The sequence below is a fragment of the Lepeophtheirus salmonis genome, chromosome 4 (genome assembly GCF_016086655.4).
Source record: "Lepeophtheirus salmonis chromosome 4, UVic_Lsal_1.4, whole genome shotgun sequence".
Classification (NCBI taxonomy): domain Eukaryota; kingdom Metazoa; phylum Arthropoda; class Copepoda; order Siphonostomatoida; family Caligidae; genus Lepeophtheirus; species Lepeophtheirus salmonis.
Genome location: NC_052134.2, coordinates 30,392,886 through 30,410,520, shown reverse-complemented (window position 1 = coordinate 30,410,520; position 17,635 = coordinate 30,392,886). Strand labels below are relative to the sequence as shown.

General features: G+C 31.5%; 1 protein-coding gene and 1 long non-coding RNA gene across 3 annotated transcripts; one reads left to right on the top strand and one right to left on the bottom strand.

Moving 5' to 3' along the window:
* The first annotated feature begins 217 nt into the window (after positions 1 to 217).
* On the top strand, positions 218 to 2,364 carry LOC121116658 (uncharacterized). Its single transcript, XM_040710926.2, has 5 exons — positions 218 to 630; positions 695 to 868; positions 1,059 to 1,142; positions 1,206 to 1,329; positions 1,484 to 2,364. Exons 1-5 carry the CDS (start codon positions 481 to 483, stop codon positions 2,254 to 2,256), a joined length of 1,305 nt encoding a protein of 434 aa, XP_040566860.1. The 5' UTR covers positions 218 to 480; the 3' UTR covers positions 2,257 to 2,364.
* A 5,779-nt stretch (positions 2,365 to 8,143) lies between these two features.
* Positions 8,144 to 17,153, bottom strand: LOC121116657 (uncharacterized). 2 transcript variants are annotated; one of them, XR_005863914.2, is made up of 4 exons: positions 16,992 to 17,152; positions 16,536 to 16,641; positions 13,474 to 13,743; positions 8,144 to 8,349 (listed from the first exon to the last, which is right to left on the bottom strand). It is a non-coding gene; the product is annotated as an uncharacterized lncRNA (long non-coding RNA). The 2 variants fall into 2 exon arrangements; XR_005863913.2 differs by lacking the exon at positions 8,144 to 8,349 and having other exon boundaries at positions 13,393 to 13,743; positions 16,992 to 17,153.
* Between the last annotated feature and the right edge of the window lie 482 nt (positions 17,154 to 17,635).

Here is a 17,635-nt window from a genome sequence, read left to right as displayed (position 1 = left end):
CTGGAGTATGTATTATATTATTTCGAAGATGAAGAGCCAAATACACACTATATTGTACCCACGTTTCAATATATTTTTCTAATGCTAACTAACAAATATAAAATAACATTAAGTTCTCGTGTAAAGACTAAAAATGTACATATTTCACCCTATGAAGGCCCATCAAAAAAGTATATGTATTATTTTGTCCAGTATTCCCACGTTGTATGCCAAATGTGTTGATTCAAATACATATGATGTGAGTAAAAATGTTGTATGTCGGTATCTACAATATTTATCTCATAAAGTTGGTTCACTTTGTTATATGAATTACGCGCTCCCTCCAATGAGCCCTCAAAGAATCTTAGCATAATCAACATTTATTTCTCTTGCCTTACGGATAAATATCATTTAGTATGTTTCTTGGAAGGGTTTGGACCAGATCTCCTTCAACTACTATTCCCTCCCAAGTCTGTATAAAGAATTTATAATAATATCATCATGAAAAGAAGCTTCACTTTCATGATATTCGGACTCCTGGCTTGGAATACATCTAAGGCTCAAGACGTGGCTCAGGAATGCCCTGAAGAAAACGGGTACTATGCTGATTCTGTTCAGTGTGATCGTTACTACCAGTGTCAAGATGGACAAGTGTGTTTTTTGAGTCCTTTAAACGTTTTCATACAACTAATTTTGTTTTACATGATATGCTTAGATCTACGATAAATTATGCCCTGATGGTTTAGTCTTTGATGAGTCCAGCACTAATTTTGCTAAATGTAGTTTCCAGTTCTCTGTGGATTGTACAGGTCGTCCAGAACTACAGCCAGCTCAAGGATATAACGCTTGTCCCAGATTAAATGGTTACTTTCCTCATGAGGATCCAAAGGTAATTTTATTCCTTGTAATTTTGCAATCGAGTCTCTGGGACCGGAATTAATATCAAATGCCCAAGAAAAGAGATTAATTCAAGGTCAGAGAAGGAGATATTGTAAGGACTCTGATTTGCAATGATATATATATATATTTTGCAATACTCTTCCTTGATTCGCACTTATTTGAATACATATTTTACTCAGGTTTGTGATAAGTTTTACTTCTGTGTTGATGGAGTTGCTAATCCGATTACGTGTCCAGCAAGTTTAATTTTTGATCCCTCAAAAGTAAGGATTTTGTAATCACACTTTTCATCTGTCTGTTTTATATACATACACATATTATTTAAGGGTCAATGCGCCTATAGTGATCAAATTGAAAGAAAAGGATGCTCTGGTCAAGAAGTGTTTCATTTTGAATGCCCTTCTGAAGGAAAATTTGAACATGAACATCCAAGATTTCCTGATCCTGATGGTAAGTTTAAATTGGTATTGCTGTGTTCATCCATCATTCTTCATCATATATGTATTTTTTTTAATAAGAAAATTTTGTGGCAGAGGAAGAGATCTCCCCCCTCTCTATAATTTATTCAAGGTTAATTTTTTACTTCATCTTATCCAATGTATAGATTGCCAGTTCTTTTACATTTGCATCAATGGAGTGAATCCAAGACGAAATGGATGTACAGATGGTCTTGTTTTCAATAAGAAATCCCTTGCATGCGAAAGACCAGATAATGTTGAAGATGAATGCAAGACCTGGTATAATGAAACCTTCTTGGAAGGTTTGAAACAAAAAAGTCCCCAGAATCTAAGACCCATCACATCGCTAAAAACTCGTAAAAGAGTCAAAGTGATTCGTAAAAATCCAAACGCAATTCTATCAGCAGGAGAAAGACCTGGAGCTCAACCCCCATCTTTCCAAGATCCCCGTGTTGGAACTGGAGGAGCCTTTCCCATATCTCCTCAAGCAGAGCCTATTGAAAATCGTCCTGTCGGAAGTCGTTCTCGAGTTCGTCAACGTAGACCTGCTGCTCGCCCAGTTCATCAACAGGCTCAAGAGTTTGAAGAGGAAGTACCTGAAGGACCTCCTGCATTTGCTTTAAATGATCAAGACTCTATTCAACAGTTTCGTCGAAACCATGGATTCAACAATGGGGGTGGAAACTCCAGACTAACAATCCTTCAGACTCCTACCAATCCATTAGCCCCAGTTGAGTCAGTTACTCCAATTGAAGAGGAGGATCCCTCTCCACCAGTTCCTTCTCGTCGACAAAGACCTCCTCACAGACGACGTCCCATAAGCCAAAAAGAACTTCTTCCCCTGCTTCAAGAGGAGGTGAAGGAGACAATGGTGGAAGAAGACAAGAGTTTGATTCTTTCCAAGCTCGATTTTAACTAGCATGTATTAAATTATTATTGTGATTCGTTCATTTATATTCTTTTAGTTTTTGATTCATACGTGTGTTGATGTATCACTTCACATGATTAATTAAAGATATCAAATGTGTTTAAAGCCGTTCTTTTTAAGACATTTTTGCCAACTACCATGAGACTCTCTTGTTCTTCATAACATAATTTGGTATTGTATCTTCAAAGTTTTTTAAAACTTACTGACCATCATATTGGTTAATTACAATCATTATCTCTATAAAAGATAACATTAAACCAAGAAAAATACAAAATTTCTCTTCTTTTTGTATTTTTCAATGAACACAAAGATAGTTTTTTTAGTACACACTTATATTTATGTAGGTCAGAGTACGAAATAAAACTTTCTTTTTTTCTTCTTTTCGACACGGATTGACCCCGGAAGTTACGGAAATCATAAATAAAGTCACTTTCTTTTATTTATCTTCGATTAAGTAAGGCCCAAACATACGAGTATGTATGTGGAGTAGGTATTTTCATCTGGTTTTTGAAGTTAACATGAAAATGCCCTTAAAAAGGATTACATCCTCATATTTCGAAATAGGCAATGGGGGATGAGCGTTGTTTTCTTATATTAGTTTGTAAACAAAGTAACAGAGAGTGACAATACTATTTAATTAATTCTGTATTTTACTCACGTAGAGAGCACTGTTAAAATTTTTCTAGTATGCCCCATTTTTTCCCCAAACATTTAATTTTTTTTTAATTTTTGAATTCTTAATCGAAAATTTCAATATTTGAGATTTTTTCTAATTTTTTTTTAAAATTTAATTTTATGGTTGTGTCTATGGATTTTTGAAATTCTTTTAAAAAAATTAATATTTGAAATTTAATTTTAGAAACTTTTTTCCCAAAAAAAAATTAATTTTGTTTTAATAACTATGAATTTTAGAATTTTTTTCAATTACAATTTTTTTCAAAAGCCCTCCCCAAAAAATATAATCTTGTGGATGACCCTGTGCCCTATTATCCAAGGGCCTTTCCGATCTAATGATATTATTATTTGTCATCAATTTCTTAGGAGTGAGGGTCAAATTAACTACAGTTTTTCTATAGATAGATCCATCTACTCAATATTTTTATGGACTTTGACTTCCAGTCATTTGGTCGCAGATCTGTCTCAGAATAGCTGCCATTTAGATACACATTACACAATCATATTATAGCAAACAGATTTTCCTTGTTCAAGCTCGTAGCCTTATTGATAGAAATTATTTAGAGAGGTGTTCATCTATTCTCAGAGATTCAAATACCACGTGGCCCATTGAAATCTTAGCACTTACCAATTCAATAATTCATTATTGTTGAGGGATGAAAAAAAATCATATTTCGATATATTAAAGTATAAATAGTTAATTACTTAGCTTCAACATGATCTACGAATGTCTATTCGCACACTCTAAACAGTTGGGCGCCTACAAGACCACCTTCTACGCCGTCAGCAAGTCCTAAACGTTGAAGAGGAAGAAGGGCTCTGTCAAAAAAGCTAAACTGGACCTGGAGTAGTTAAATAAAACAGCTCATGCTAATCCTCTCAAATCCATGAGGGTCCCTTGTAGAGATCTTGGGGTTTCACACTAAACTTGTCTATGAGGTATCAAAAAAGTGGATGGAAAAGGCCCTGTGAGGGTGGAGATGCCACTTGTGACGACACCAGTAATAAAAGAAACACATCTTCTCCGTTGCAAGACTCTTTTAAACTTTTTTTTGACACTTTTAGACCTCCTATAGGCCTGATGCCAACCCCCTTGACTACACCTTTTGGGTGCATGTCGAGGGGAAGGCCTGCAGTGTCTTTCATCAAAATACTAAGGCCCTTTGAGCCACTGTCAGCCAGCACCAGGGGTCCCACTAAAATTCAAAAGGATCGAGTGAGGAGATTTTTTTCTCAGATATAATTTGAGAGAAGTTCGTTTCTCATCGTACCAAAAAATATTTATCTTCTAATTTTTATTCTGGTTATGAAACTGAATCAACGAACCTCTCCATATCAAACATTCTTTATCTCAGGACGAATACTCCAAGTTCCTGCATATGAATTTTAGTTATACAAGACACCTTCTGAAAATTCAAAAGTTTGTTCACTCCACTTTCAGCATGGTGACTTTGTCTGTGATATTATTGATAAACGTAGGAATTTCGAAAATACTAGATGCAATTATGCGGGAGAACAAACTTCAAAAAGCCTTGTTGCTGTTCACAGATCTATAAACTTTTGAAATTTCTTTCCACTCATAAACGCAAATGTCAAAAAGCCACTTCCAAAGGGAACTGCGTCTGATAGGATATATTTATTTAAAATACTGGATGATTAATTTAAAGGATTTTTGCACAAATTGCTAAAAACGCTTCCAAGTAACGGCCATTTAAAAATAAAACTTTCTTACATTTTACTATCTATTATAATTTTCTGAAGTACTAATTGATACAAAGATCATTGTTTATGTTAAGAAGAATCTTTGTTCTGTATGATAATAATTTCAAAGTATGCGGCAAACTTATTCAAGACATTAGAACCAAACAAACAACCTGCTTTTCAATGCCAATTCATTTATATCCATCATAGAAGAGGAAGAGTTGCAATGAAATACAATAAATATAACTTTCGATATGACCAGCTCGTGGCTTGAAAATGTTTTCCCACTCCTAGCCAAAAGAAAATAATGCCGAGACTACTCGAGCAAATTAATACACTCCAATTTAAGTTACTTTTTCTATGGTTGTGTAAATATAAGCTATCTATAACCTCTTAGTGAATATGCGAGTAAAGGCATTATGGATGAAGAACTATTATTCACGTTTATTGAATATTATTTACATCTATTATTTTCTCCTTGTAAAATAATATAAGTATTACTTAATGAGTTGCATTAAAGCTAACTTAAAAGCTGTCTATTACAAAAAATTATGTATAATTACATTTCAATACTATATATGTTATAAGTTTTATTTAATACAAGCTTTAGCCTCCTAAGATCAAATATGAAATCGACAAAATTTAAAAAGACATTTAAAAAAGTATTTTATCTATGTACCTTATTGTAATTTAACTATTATAGACAAAGTAATAAGCGTATCAGTACAATTAAATAACTTATTTATTTCAACACTGATCCAAAAATATTTCTTTTTGAGTCCTCTCTTTACATGAAGTTTAACATTATATATTTTCATCTTCCATCTCAGTAATAAGGGTCGTAAAACATAATAATTTTTGACACAGTTTATATTAGATACAGATAATTCATTGGCTTATTGTTCGTTGGAGTATATTTGAAATAAAATTAGATCCAATTTGGCAATAATAATGTTCTTAACTACAACAGAAAGTTATAATAGACTGACTAATCATGATAATGTAATGATCACCTTCTCAAGGACTCATATGGAAAGGTTTTCTTGGGGTTGAATAATAAGTATAATTGACTATAGGAGGATTAAATTCAGAAGTTTCCATGAAGTAGCTGGAAGATGAGAACTTCCTGTGTTTCCCACAAGGTTTTTATTTGATTATTCTTGTTCTTTATTGAATTCCCCACTCCTCAAATATCATAAGAGTATACAACGATGCCATATAAGATCTGGAGTGGCCGATACATTCTTGAGACGATGATCTACTAGATTAAAAGTTACTATCATGGACCTTTATGTTGAAGTGTACCTCCACAATGAATTATCCTTCCATTAATGGAGGTGAAAGCTAATGAATGAACCAAAGATCTTCCTCAAGGGACCAGATCCTGAACATCAAGTTAAAAATAAGAAGATATCCTATTCAAATTGAATTAAAATTTATGTATTCATTCGAAGAATGGGTGGATGCAGATACATATATACGAATGTTCCGTCGAAAAGATCATTTTAAATAAAATAAAACGATAAACCTGAACTACCATGGAACCTAATTTTCAATTCAAATTCTTCCCTCTTATAGTCATAAATAGTCAAAACGTATTTTTACCTTACGATGTTTCGTGGCGATTCACATTCCTAGTTACTAAAGAAAAATTAAAAATAAAATATCCCTACATAGGGATAAGCCTAAAGCCAAAGAATATTTGTCTTTAGTATTCCTTGGATACGTGTTGGGAATTATTTCCCTTCAATAATATAACTTATCCCTACGATAGATTAAATTCCCTACGAGTTGTAGCACTGGGACGCCATGACAAAGGACTACATTTGCAACGTGTGCCTGACCTTTTGCCACCGGCTGGAAGCCGTAATTGCCACTAAGGACGAATACATTAATGATTAAGAGATTTCAGACACACATCTATTCATCGTTTTACTTTTGTTGAAATTATATTGTTAATAAATATAGGTTCAATTCTACTCTGATTCCAACAAGGACTTACACTTATAACTCCACAACAGATCCTTAGAGTTATTCTTCGTTTTTACGCTCTAGTGATTATTTTATACTTATTGTCCTCTCTTCAAGAATAATGATGACAGTTTTGGTAAATAAAAGATTATTTTTAGGTACCACTTAAAAAAGAGTACAGTTTTAAAATTTCATATTTTTCCACCCCTCATTACTATCTATTTATCAAGGCACTAGACCACTGACATAAAAAACTAAGAGTTATTTTTATTGTTCAGTCTTGAAGAGAGAACATCTAAGTATAAAGTTTAACCACGAATGTTTTTGCTCAAGAATGAAGTTGCTGAGATTCGTTCGTAGCATGTGTAGACCCATAACACTCAGGCTCTGTCTTTCATTTATAATTACTTTTTGTGTTTTGTCTCTCCTATTTTTTGATCGTTTAAGACAATGAATAAAAGCGACATAATGTCCCTGTATGTCAGTCCAATGATTGAAAACAGCTCGAAGTTTTGGGGAAAGTGACAAACAGAGCTCCAAGGAAAGTCAGAATCTAATGCTATTATATTATGGAATCTTCAGAATTTCTTCCTTATTTTTGTTGTAAGACATAAATAAATTACATAGGCAACATCAACATATCGAGTGGTCCATTATAATCATTATAACACTTTAAATTTTAAAATTCAACAAGATATAATTTATTAATAAACAATAGAATTTCAACAAAATTAATACTATAAATAGATGTGTATCTGAGCTCTCTTAGTCATTAATTTAGCCGTGTTTAGCAACAAAGATGGCTTCCAGGAGGCGGAAGAAGACCTGGAACAAGCTACAGAAGTAGTCCTCTATCATAGCAACCCAGTGCTGGCTGGTCTATCTCTCCAACGTGTCATACTTGTTAACTGTGTAGACAGGGGTCCTGGAGACGCCCAACTGCTTGCAGCGCACAAATGCAAATTCTCAAATCGTGTTCAAGTCTCATTTTCTGGACTTGTACGTAAGTTAGAGAGCTCAAGTTTGTTTTTGTTTTTTTAACTATTTGTATACCCTTTAATATATAGAAATATTAATTAATTTCTTTCACTCAATCTTGGTTAATTATTGAATTAGTAAGTATTCAGATTTCAATGGACCACCCGGTATATCAAAACATTCCCAGCATAGAATTTATAGAAATCTTCTTAATGTTTTTGTAAATCAAAACAGTCATATCTTGTGTAGTGGAATTAAATATGGCTAATTTAATTTTTGGTTGTATATTTTAAGTCATTTATTAACGAGTGATTCATTATATTGCATAATTTTTTTAATTCAACTTGAGCATGTCAATCTTTATGTTAATATAGAGTACAGTACCTTCTCTTTATATGGCTTGCTCGTTCAAAATGCATTAAATGAAGTACTTGTATATTGTGTAGTATGAAACAGTTAATTAAATTATTGCAAAATAAATCATCTTTACAATGGTATGCAATTTTAGTATAGTAAGACATTGTAATCGATAACAATAAGTAAAAGATATTAGTTATTTTTTCAAATTTTATTTTGCATCAAAGTTATATATTGAAGTGTTGATATGTTGTTAAGATAAATATAAGATATATACATATGTTAATTATCTAAATAAGTCAACTTTTCGGGACATTCTTATAAAAATATTTCCTCTTTGATGGCGAGATTTGTCCTAAGTCCAACGTGGATGGTTCTGTTGTGGGTGCAATTTACAATTCACTAAAAAAAATAATCAAAAATGAATTAAGACTAAATATAGGACTGCAAAAATATTGTACATTATTCAACACAGAGGTTCTTAGGATTAAAAAGATTTACGTTTTTGATTAAAGTCAAATGCCTATCTCCATACTAAAGAACGCTTTAATTAAGTATATTTTATTTTTACGTATTAATTCATCAAATAAACTTCCTTTTATTAAAAGAAATACCTTTTGATTATTCAAAATAGAACCCGACAGATCAATTAAAATCTGAACACTTTGAATTTTAAACTTCAACAAGATATTATTTATTAATTAACAATAGAATTTTAACAAAAGTTAATACTATAAATAGATATGTGCCTGAGCTCTCCTAAGCATTAATGTAGCAGCAATGATGACTTCCAGTGATTGGAAGAAGGAATGGCACCCGCTGTTGATGTACTCCTTTGTCATGGCGTCCCAATACTATCTGTCAGTGGCTTTGAAGGTCTTGGTGTTTGGATTACGGACACTGGAAGCAATCCACTCGACATGTACACAAGCTCATGTGACTCATTCAAAAGAGTCTTTCAACGTATGAGATGGATTTCTTTCATTTCAGGTGTCAAAAGTGTCCTCTTCCCGTAATTTTTTAAGCTTTCATATTTCAAAATGTGAATTAATTTCAATCACACAATTAGTAAGTGTTTCTACTTCAATGGACCATCAGGTAGTTTCTGAAGTAGAAACTGGACTTCTTTGGACTTTGAGCATAAAATACAAAGTTGACAACGTTTTTTCATTGAAGAATGTCTTACTATTTTTTACTAATTGAAAGGAGTATTTCAAAAACGATAAAAATCCCATACTTGATTACTCTTGCACTGTAAACATGGGGACTTGAATATAACGCTACAATGAATCAACTGGTACTCTAGCCCACGGTAGGTACAAAAAAGGTCGGGCTAGTGCCTGATGATCTGTTTGTAGCACATTTGGCTACATAATACACCCTTGGATGTCGCAGGACACAACAGATCGATCGTGAGATGCTTTCCAAAAAAGAAGAACAAAATTAAAACTGCCATTACTTTGAGCGTGATCAAAACATAAATAATAAATATACATATTTTTTGTAAGTCTTTTCTTGATCATTTTCAAAAGTATTTCCCAAACGATAATACTTAAGAAAAACATAATTGAATATCCCCCCCCCCCTTTTACCGTCAAAGTTACTAATCTTTTGTCTCATATGTAAGATGTACTAATTGAAATTTCACGTGAACAAACCCTAAAAACAGATTTTAATTCTAAAACACTTGACAAATTATGGATTTCTGTGATGATTGAGTAGTCACTTCTGGATAAAGTAGCTTTAGATTTACTTATACCATTTGGCTCAACTTATTTATGTGAGAAAACCTTTTTCGTATTAACATGTATAAAAAATAAATACAGATCGCGGCTACACTTTGCTGTGTCCAAAATTAAACTTCTGAATTTTACAATGCACAGTGTACATCCCTCACATTAATATCATGATTTTTTATAAATCTATTAACACATCCACAACCTGTAGTGTTTTCTGTTTGAGAATCTCCATTTTGGCTTTATTTACCACAAAAAAAACGAGAATTGATAGTTTAGAAATGATTCCAAGTAGTACATAATAATTCGTTGATTTTATATTTACAATAAATTCGATTATTTTGTTGTTGTATTCCTTATATTTTTCATTATATGTAAACTAAAATCTTTATTTTTGATCAATATAGTCAAATGACTTAAATTATTTACGTCTGGGTTGAATTGAATAGGGCTGATAGGGATTTTAAGTCAAGGGTGGAACTTAAAAAAGTTTGGGAACCACTGCCTTAATCCATTAGTGCTGATTGGGTATTAAACAATCTCAGTATTCAAACTAGTTTAAATATTAACCATCTCCATGGATAGTTAATTTTTTTTATTTTTGCTAGCAATCCTTATGATGATCTAGAAAAGGACTTTAACATTGATTTATCCATGAGATTTAATTAAAAAAATGCTACATCTGCAAGCCTAAAGGACATTTTTTTTATTTAATTTTTTTAGACATACCTACTTATTTTTTATCTTCCTACATTTAATATTACAATAGGCAGAGAATATGTTTGCAAAATTTGAGGTTTATAGATAATTTTTGTTTAAAAAAATATATCATTTCCAAAGAAGGAGGTGCTGAAATATGTAAAATATTTTAGAGCCTCTGCACTAATGGAATAAATACCTAATATAAACAGGCAATTTTTGGGGTTCAGATCATCAGTATTACCTTGTGTAAAAAAGCTGTAAAAAATATTGATGTACTCCTAAAACTTAACTTATTTTAAAAACAAAATACCTCTCTACTAGTTAAAAAAATTGACAAGATCTGTTAGCACAGCATCGTCGAGCCTTGGCAAAAACACATGAACATGGTTATCTTTTATATTCCAAAGCTGTAAGCATTATTCTTTAATTTTTGATGGAGGGAACATGCAAGTATAAAATGAGTGTGCTCAGGAATGACAAAGAGTATTATTGATGATTTATTCAACACTTATTATTACATCGGAGACAACAGTGAAAATCCAGTTTGGAATAGGCATGTTAAATAAAAGAAATGGAAAATAAACATGGTAGCCCTGACAATTTGAAAAATGTTTGGATCGGAGTAGAGAAAGAATCATGCTCATGACGTTTCATTAGATCAGCTACAATCAGCTGCGACAAGAGAAGAAGGACAAAAGGATATAAATAATTACATTTGCTAGAATTATTCTGATTTCAATCACAATTCTAGTCTGAGTCCAACAAGGACTTACTATTATATCCCCCCCACAAATCCTCAGGGTTATCATCCGTCTTTTAGAAGCACACACGAACGTTCAAACAGGTTTTGAAAATAATAGGAAAGGAAGTTCACTACTCAAGAATTAAATAATAATGACAACTGCTAAAGAAAAGAAAATTCGTTCTTTATACTGCCAATTACAAATTAACGGGCCAGCTAAAAAACACACCAGATTTACATATATGATCGGAATAATGCCTGATTATGTCTATGTTAGATTCGGAGTAGGATTTGTGTTTATTTCCTTCCTCTTTGAGCTCCTTGTAGTTATTCTAGTACAACATCATGATATCTAAACTGTGAACATCCCAGAGAAGATACAAAAATGAACCAACTAGGATATGAAAATTATTTTAGCCTACCGAATTGTGGAAATTCGACTAAATTTCTAAGTAATACACGGTGTTATTTTGTTGTGAACTGTTGATTTTTATATTTATTTTCCTCTCATCTGTGTTTTGAGCGTTGATTTGTTAAATTTGTTCTTTTAGGAGGAAAGGTTGCGAGGCACAATAAAAATATCTGAAGTATACTTTTAAACGACCAAAAAAAATTGCTTTATTTATGTAAATTACTAACAAAAATGGTGAGATATATTTATTAAATTCGTTTCTAATAATTGTACGATTCATATGCGTCCACAGGATTAAAATGAGACAATTTCATAGAGTAAATTTTAGTGATGGAACGATTAATTGGAATAAGGCATCGGAGAATCGGGTGTTTTTTATGGAATCGGAATTAGCATCGGGAAAATCGGGATTTTTTAACTAGTATTAGCTATTAAGGAATAAAAATCGGAAACGGGAATTTTTAATAGAATGGTATTGGCATTGGATTTTTTTTTGGGAATCGTACCATCACGAGAAAATTTAACTATAAATGATTCAAAAAGGAGAAAATATATTAATTTAAAAGAGTAAAGGTTGCGCGATAATTAAAGTTTGAAAACTTACGTTATTAAATATGATTTATTTTTTTTATGAATTTGCCTAGATATTTTTTGTATAGAGTTGGGGCTCATGGGAAATCAGAGGGGTCCTGATGTAAATTAATCTATTATACTGTAAAAAATTTATGATTTGTAATTTTTACCAACATATTTCAATTTATTATGTAGATGGATCCCTTTAAAGTCAAAATGTACTGTTTTGTAATGAATATAATCCAATTTTTATAATTTTTGACTTTTCTTATGATATTTTGTAATAAATAAGAATTAAATTACTCATTAGAAAATTTAAGACTCTATAGTTCTAGTTCATGTAATCTGATTGTACAACGTATGACTTGAACAAAACATATATTTATTCAAAATCTCATCATAAACGAAATTAAAATAAGGCTTAAACCATTTTATCTTTAATATTATTGCATCATAAATTTGTACTCCTTAACAATACTATCGAAAGTACAAAGTGGTTACAAGTACATATAAGAAAATATTATTGGATTTCCGAAAATTATGAAAAAATACATTGTATTCAAACTCTGGAATTTCATTTTTATATAAACAAGTAATGGATTCCTCGGATTGGATAAATAGATAGTTGAGCCTATATTTAATACTAGAAACAATTTGGTAAATTTGACTATAAATTATTGAAAAAGGGAAGAATATATTATTTCAAAAGTGAAAGACTGCGCAATAATTAATGGTTGAAAACTTACGTTATAAAATATGAATATTTTTTTTTGATGAATTTGCCCAAATATTTTTAGTATGGACCAGGGCTCATGGGAAATCAGAGGGTTGGTTGGAAGTACTGCAATCCTCTCCCCCCAAAAAAAAAAAAAAATAATAATAATAATAATAAGTTCATGGGTTCGCTGACACTACTCATGGATTTATCAAGATATATTTTGTTCTTGGTCAGGTAGGTGGTCTCCTTGGCTAAAGGAGTTAGTCCTTCTGTTTTCTTCCCCACTAGACCTCGTGGAAGTGGGAGTAACAGACATGACCGAAGCAAGGGGTATAAAAATCTATCCACTTGAAAATTGGATTTTGGTGTGCTCATTACAAATAAACTCAAAGCATGACTCAAATATCAAATCTTCAAAAACAAGTAAATATTTATGTAAGTAAGAAATAATGCTAGTAATAGCGTTATTACAATTTTGATATTCTCCTAATTTTTTCTTAGTCCACTAGTTAGAGGATTAGCGATCAGCAGAAGATATTAGCTCATCTCTGTTATTTACACATTATATGGCTTAATATATTTTTAATTCAGCAAAATTAAATTTTAAATACAAAATAAAGTACAATATGAGTGTTGTTTATACATGAAATATTGGTGGTGCAACGTTTCTTTTACATTATTTTTTCTTATCTTCCTCCTCTATGATCACAGCTTGATTATCAAAGCCATTATCAACATTTGATCCATTATAGCCGTGAATAACAACATTGCCTTGATTGTAGCTGACTGGTTGAACATTATTATCTTTCTGTAGGTTGTTTTTTCTGTATTTATATAATTTTTTCGCCATTTTCACAAGGAAGATAATTAATAATACGGTTCCAGATGTGATCAAACCCCGGATTGTGTTGGTCTAAACAAATAAATAAAGACAAATTAAAAGAAAATAATCTATTTTTGGGTAATATTAATTAATTGATATAATTTGCAGGATGAACAGTACACACTCGTAAAATGAAAGCATTTGAAAACCTTTGTTTAAAGCATTGTTATAAACAAATTTAATTGATCTTCTAATATTAGCTAGATTTTTGGGCAAAATAGAACAATGCCTCACTGCCCTATGGAACCTTCCCTATTGTCTCTATCGTTTTTCTTGGATTTAGTAGAGTATGATTTCTTAGTTCTACTTTGCCTCTTTGCCCAATACTCCACCAAAAATGACCAAATTTCTGAATGACAAACGATACCAGCAATCGGGAAGGGTCCATGGGGCAATGAGGTATAGTTCTACTTTGCCCGACACTCCATCAAAAGTCAACCTATTTGTCAGTAAAGATATCCATTTTCATATTGCGAGATGGTCATCAAACAGATTAAAGAGATCCATTGAACAAACATTGGGATTAATGCTCCATCTTTCCCCAGGATTGTGTCTCAATATTAAATAATAGTATAAGGGGTTCATAAAATATTTAATAAAACATGAAAGAAATGTCTAGCAAAATACAGTACAACAATTCAAATCTTAAGATGATAAACTTTTTAAATTTCGATACATTTTGAAGGGGGCCCAAGAGGGCTACAGAGACATCTCTATACTGAATAAATTGTACATAATACTGTTCAAAATTTACTACATCAAAGATTCCTAAAGAGTTACACCGATACATAAAATATCGTTCTACTAAAAGGAGCTTAAAGGCAAATTGAAAAGAAATATAAGTTTAGACCATGATATAATCGGGCTTGTTAGAATTTTCAATCTGATGATTTGTACCGACTGCTGGGCAAGACAAGTAGATTTTGACTAAACACGCAATCACTCTTAGTCTATGACGTCACTAGTGCTAGAATTTTCAATTTAATGTATCGTACCGACTGCTGGGCAAGAAAAACAGAATTTGACAAATCATGCAACCACTCATTTACTATGACGGCAATATTAAAAGCGTGGTGGAAATCAAACATGAAAAAAAAAAAATTCTGCAATTTAAATCAGTTTCATAATTATCAAAATATTCAGATTAGATGACATGGATATGCGAATACAGACTTTATAAGCCAACACAAAAAATAACGTGACATGACTTTTTTCAAGCAACAAATAGACGGTTTTATTCAATCTCTCGTTAATAACTGTATCTATACATAAATTCCTTCAGATTTTCCACGGAATCATTGTATACTTGTTCATATAAGAACTAAGGAGTTCCATAGAACGACAGAATAATTGACTGAGTTACCCAGTGAGGAGTAGAGAAAGTTCTCATCCTCCACCCACAGCTCCTTCTTTGAAATTATTGAAAGTAAACTCTGCTTCATCTCCTACTCTAAGATAACTATTTCATTGATACAAGTCCTTCAGTTTCCTGGATGTATATAATGCAGAAAAAACTCATCTCTATCACATTTGCATCAGTTCCATTTATTAGTCGAACTTCGTGATATATAGTATTTACGGATAATTATATAAGCTGGACACTTCACGCTCACCTCTGATTGCTTTATTAATAATGAGTACTTGTCATGGAAAAACAATTGGAACATCATTCTAGACTTTAACGAGAATGTGCTTCTCTTTTCTCGATATTTTGGTTTGCAAAGCATATTCTATTCTGCTATTACATATAAATAGTTATTCGGAGATGTTAAAGGATTATATGTTTACTAAATATACAACAAATCTCATAACTTCCGTAGACTTATGTTGCAGTATATCTGAATATCATTGAAATTCCCTTACTTATTGAGTCGGGGATCCTTCCCTAAACAGCCAAATTGCTTGTCATCATGTTGGAATATTACTCTAGTAAAGATCTAGGATATCAACTCAAATAAATAAATGATTAAATATTTTTCAATTTGATTTCCCGAGTATTATTCAAATATTTGCTAATATATATGGAGAGAAAAGTAAAAATCATCATTATCCACCACCTTGGTTTTATCCCAATCTATTTTGTACAAATTGTAACTTGAGTAAGGAAATGGAACATGTTGCTTCTAAAAAAAATTAGATAAACAATTTTAAAGTGAAGATTTATATTACTTGGGATGAGGACAATGTAGTAATTGAATATTCTATGGATAGTCTATATATATATGTCTATGTGGTAAATGTGTAATTTTGGATGATTTCGATAAAAATTACTAATTGATAACTATTCTGGGGTACATTATGAAGTTCAAATGCCCACAGTTGTATTACTCATAAACACGTAATAACCATGTAGTTTTAATAGATCAAAATGAAATGATAGTATCAATGAATAGTTGTCCATTTGAATAATCAGTATGAAGGTATTTGACGAAAAAATAGCATCTTGTACAATAAGTTTATACAAGTTGCAACTTGTACACTTGTTGAGTCGAAAGTCACAGTTTAATAATGAGACTTAAGTACAATTCGAATCAAAGTAACATAGAGCCACAAATCATTTCACCTCAAGCTGCAGTTTAAAAATACTTAAGCACGATTTTATTTTGACTTGCAAGTACAAGTCCTCAGCTTTGATGCTAAACATAATGTAATGAGTAATCACAAAACTAGGTTAAAGCACATAATTTCCAAAAAAAAAAAGTTAATTTTACTGAATATTAAAAAAATATATATATTCAGATTTCATTATAGATTGTTATTCCCAACTTTTAGATTCTATTGTATGCAATATTTTAAATGTATTATTAAAGTGTCGTTCTTACTTTATGGTCCAAGTAGTATGGAATTTCCTCTTGAGGCATTATTAATTCTTCTTGATTATTTCACTCTCGAAGACTTTGTGACGATGAATATATTTTGACGATCAATCTGCAATAGTTAAAAGAAAAGAAAAAATTTTAAAGAGTTTTTGTTTGGGAATTAATTTAAAAAGATTTAATTGATGATAAAACTTTCAAAGGGAAGATTAGGAATGTAAATAATAGGCTTATCTCACAGATTCAATATTCATGTCATGTCAACTTTAACTCTTGTATATATTGAGGATAACAAGATAACAATTTCTTTACATTGGGGAGGAACATTTTATATTTGTTATTAGAAGAAAATAATTTGGGATGGATCTCTCCTTTACCTCTGATATATTTGAATATAATTTTATAAACAAGAGACAATCCTAATCTACTTTTATATTTTTATACAATATTATTCTTAAATACCTAATCTGAGGAATAGTTTGATTATTATTTCCTCGCTCAAGTCTTTACAATCCCTCCAATAGATCCGTACTTCACTTGATCGCATTTATCTCTCAATAAAGTAGTTCGAAAGGATTACAAAAACATCAATAGTGTACGCAGTTGATTCAAGGTATGTTTTAATAATATAGGAACAGCAGTAGAAAACTTGCTGGCCTGCTTTATCATATGAGGGCATCATAAATTTAAGTAAGTATACACAGTTGATGTTATACTAGCGTCAGTATTCACCTGTTGTATTATATGAATGGTGAATCAAGGTATCTTTCCGTGAAGTATACACGTATAAAATGAAAATAGGCTTAAAAAATAGGGAATCCCTTTTTTAATAGGTCCTAACGAAATATAAATATAATAATACTCGTATAGTTGTTAAACTTATTAAACTCCTTAAAGATACTCGAGAGTAAAACCCGCTATAGATGATTTTTTTTTGTAAGAACGCGATAAGAAGGAGGGAGCGAGACATATGGTACAACTGAATTAAGACCCTTGTTAATAGCAGCTGCCTGTTAGATGATTTGATTTGAATTACAGCTACAAAGAGGAGACCTCTCTACATTTAGAATACCATTAGTTCAGGAAAAATATTGGAATGTTATTCA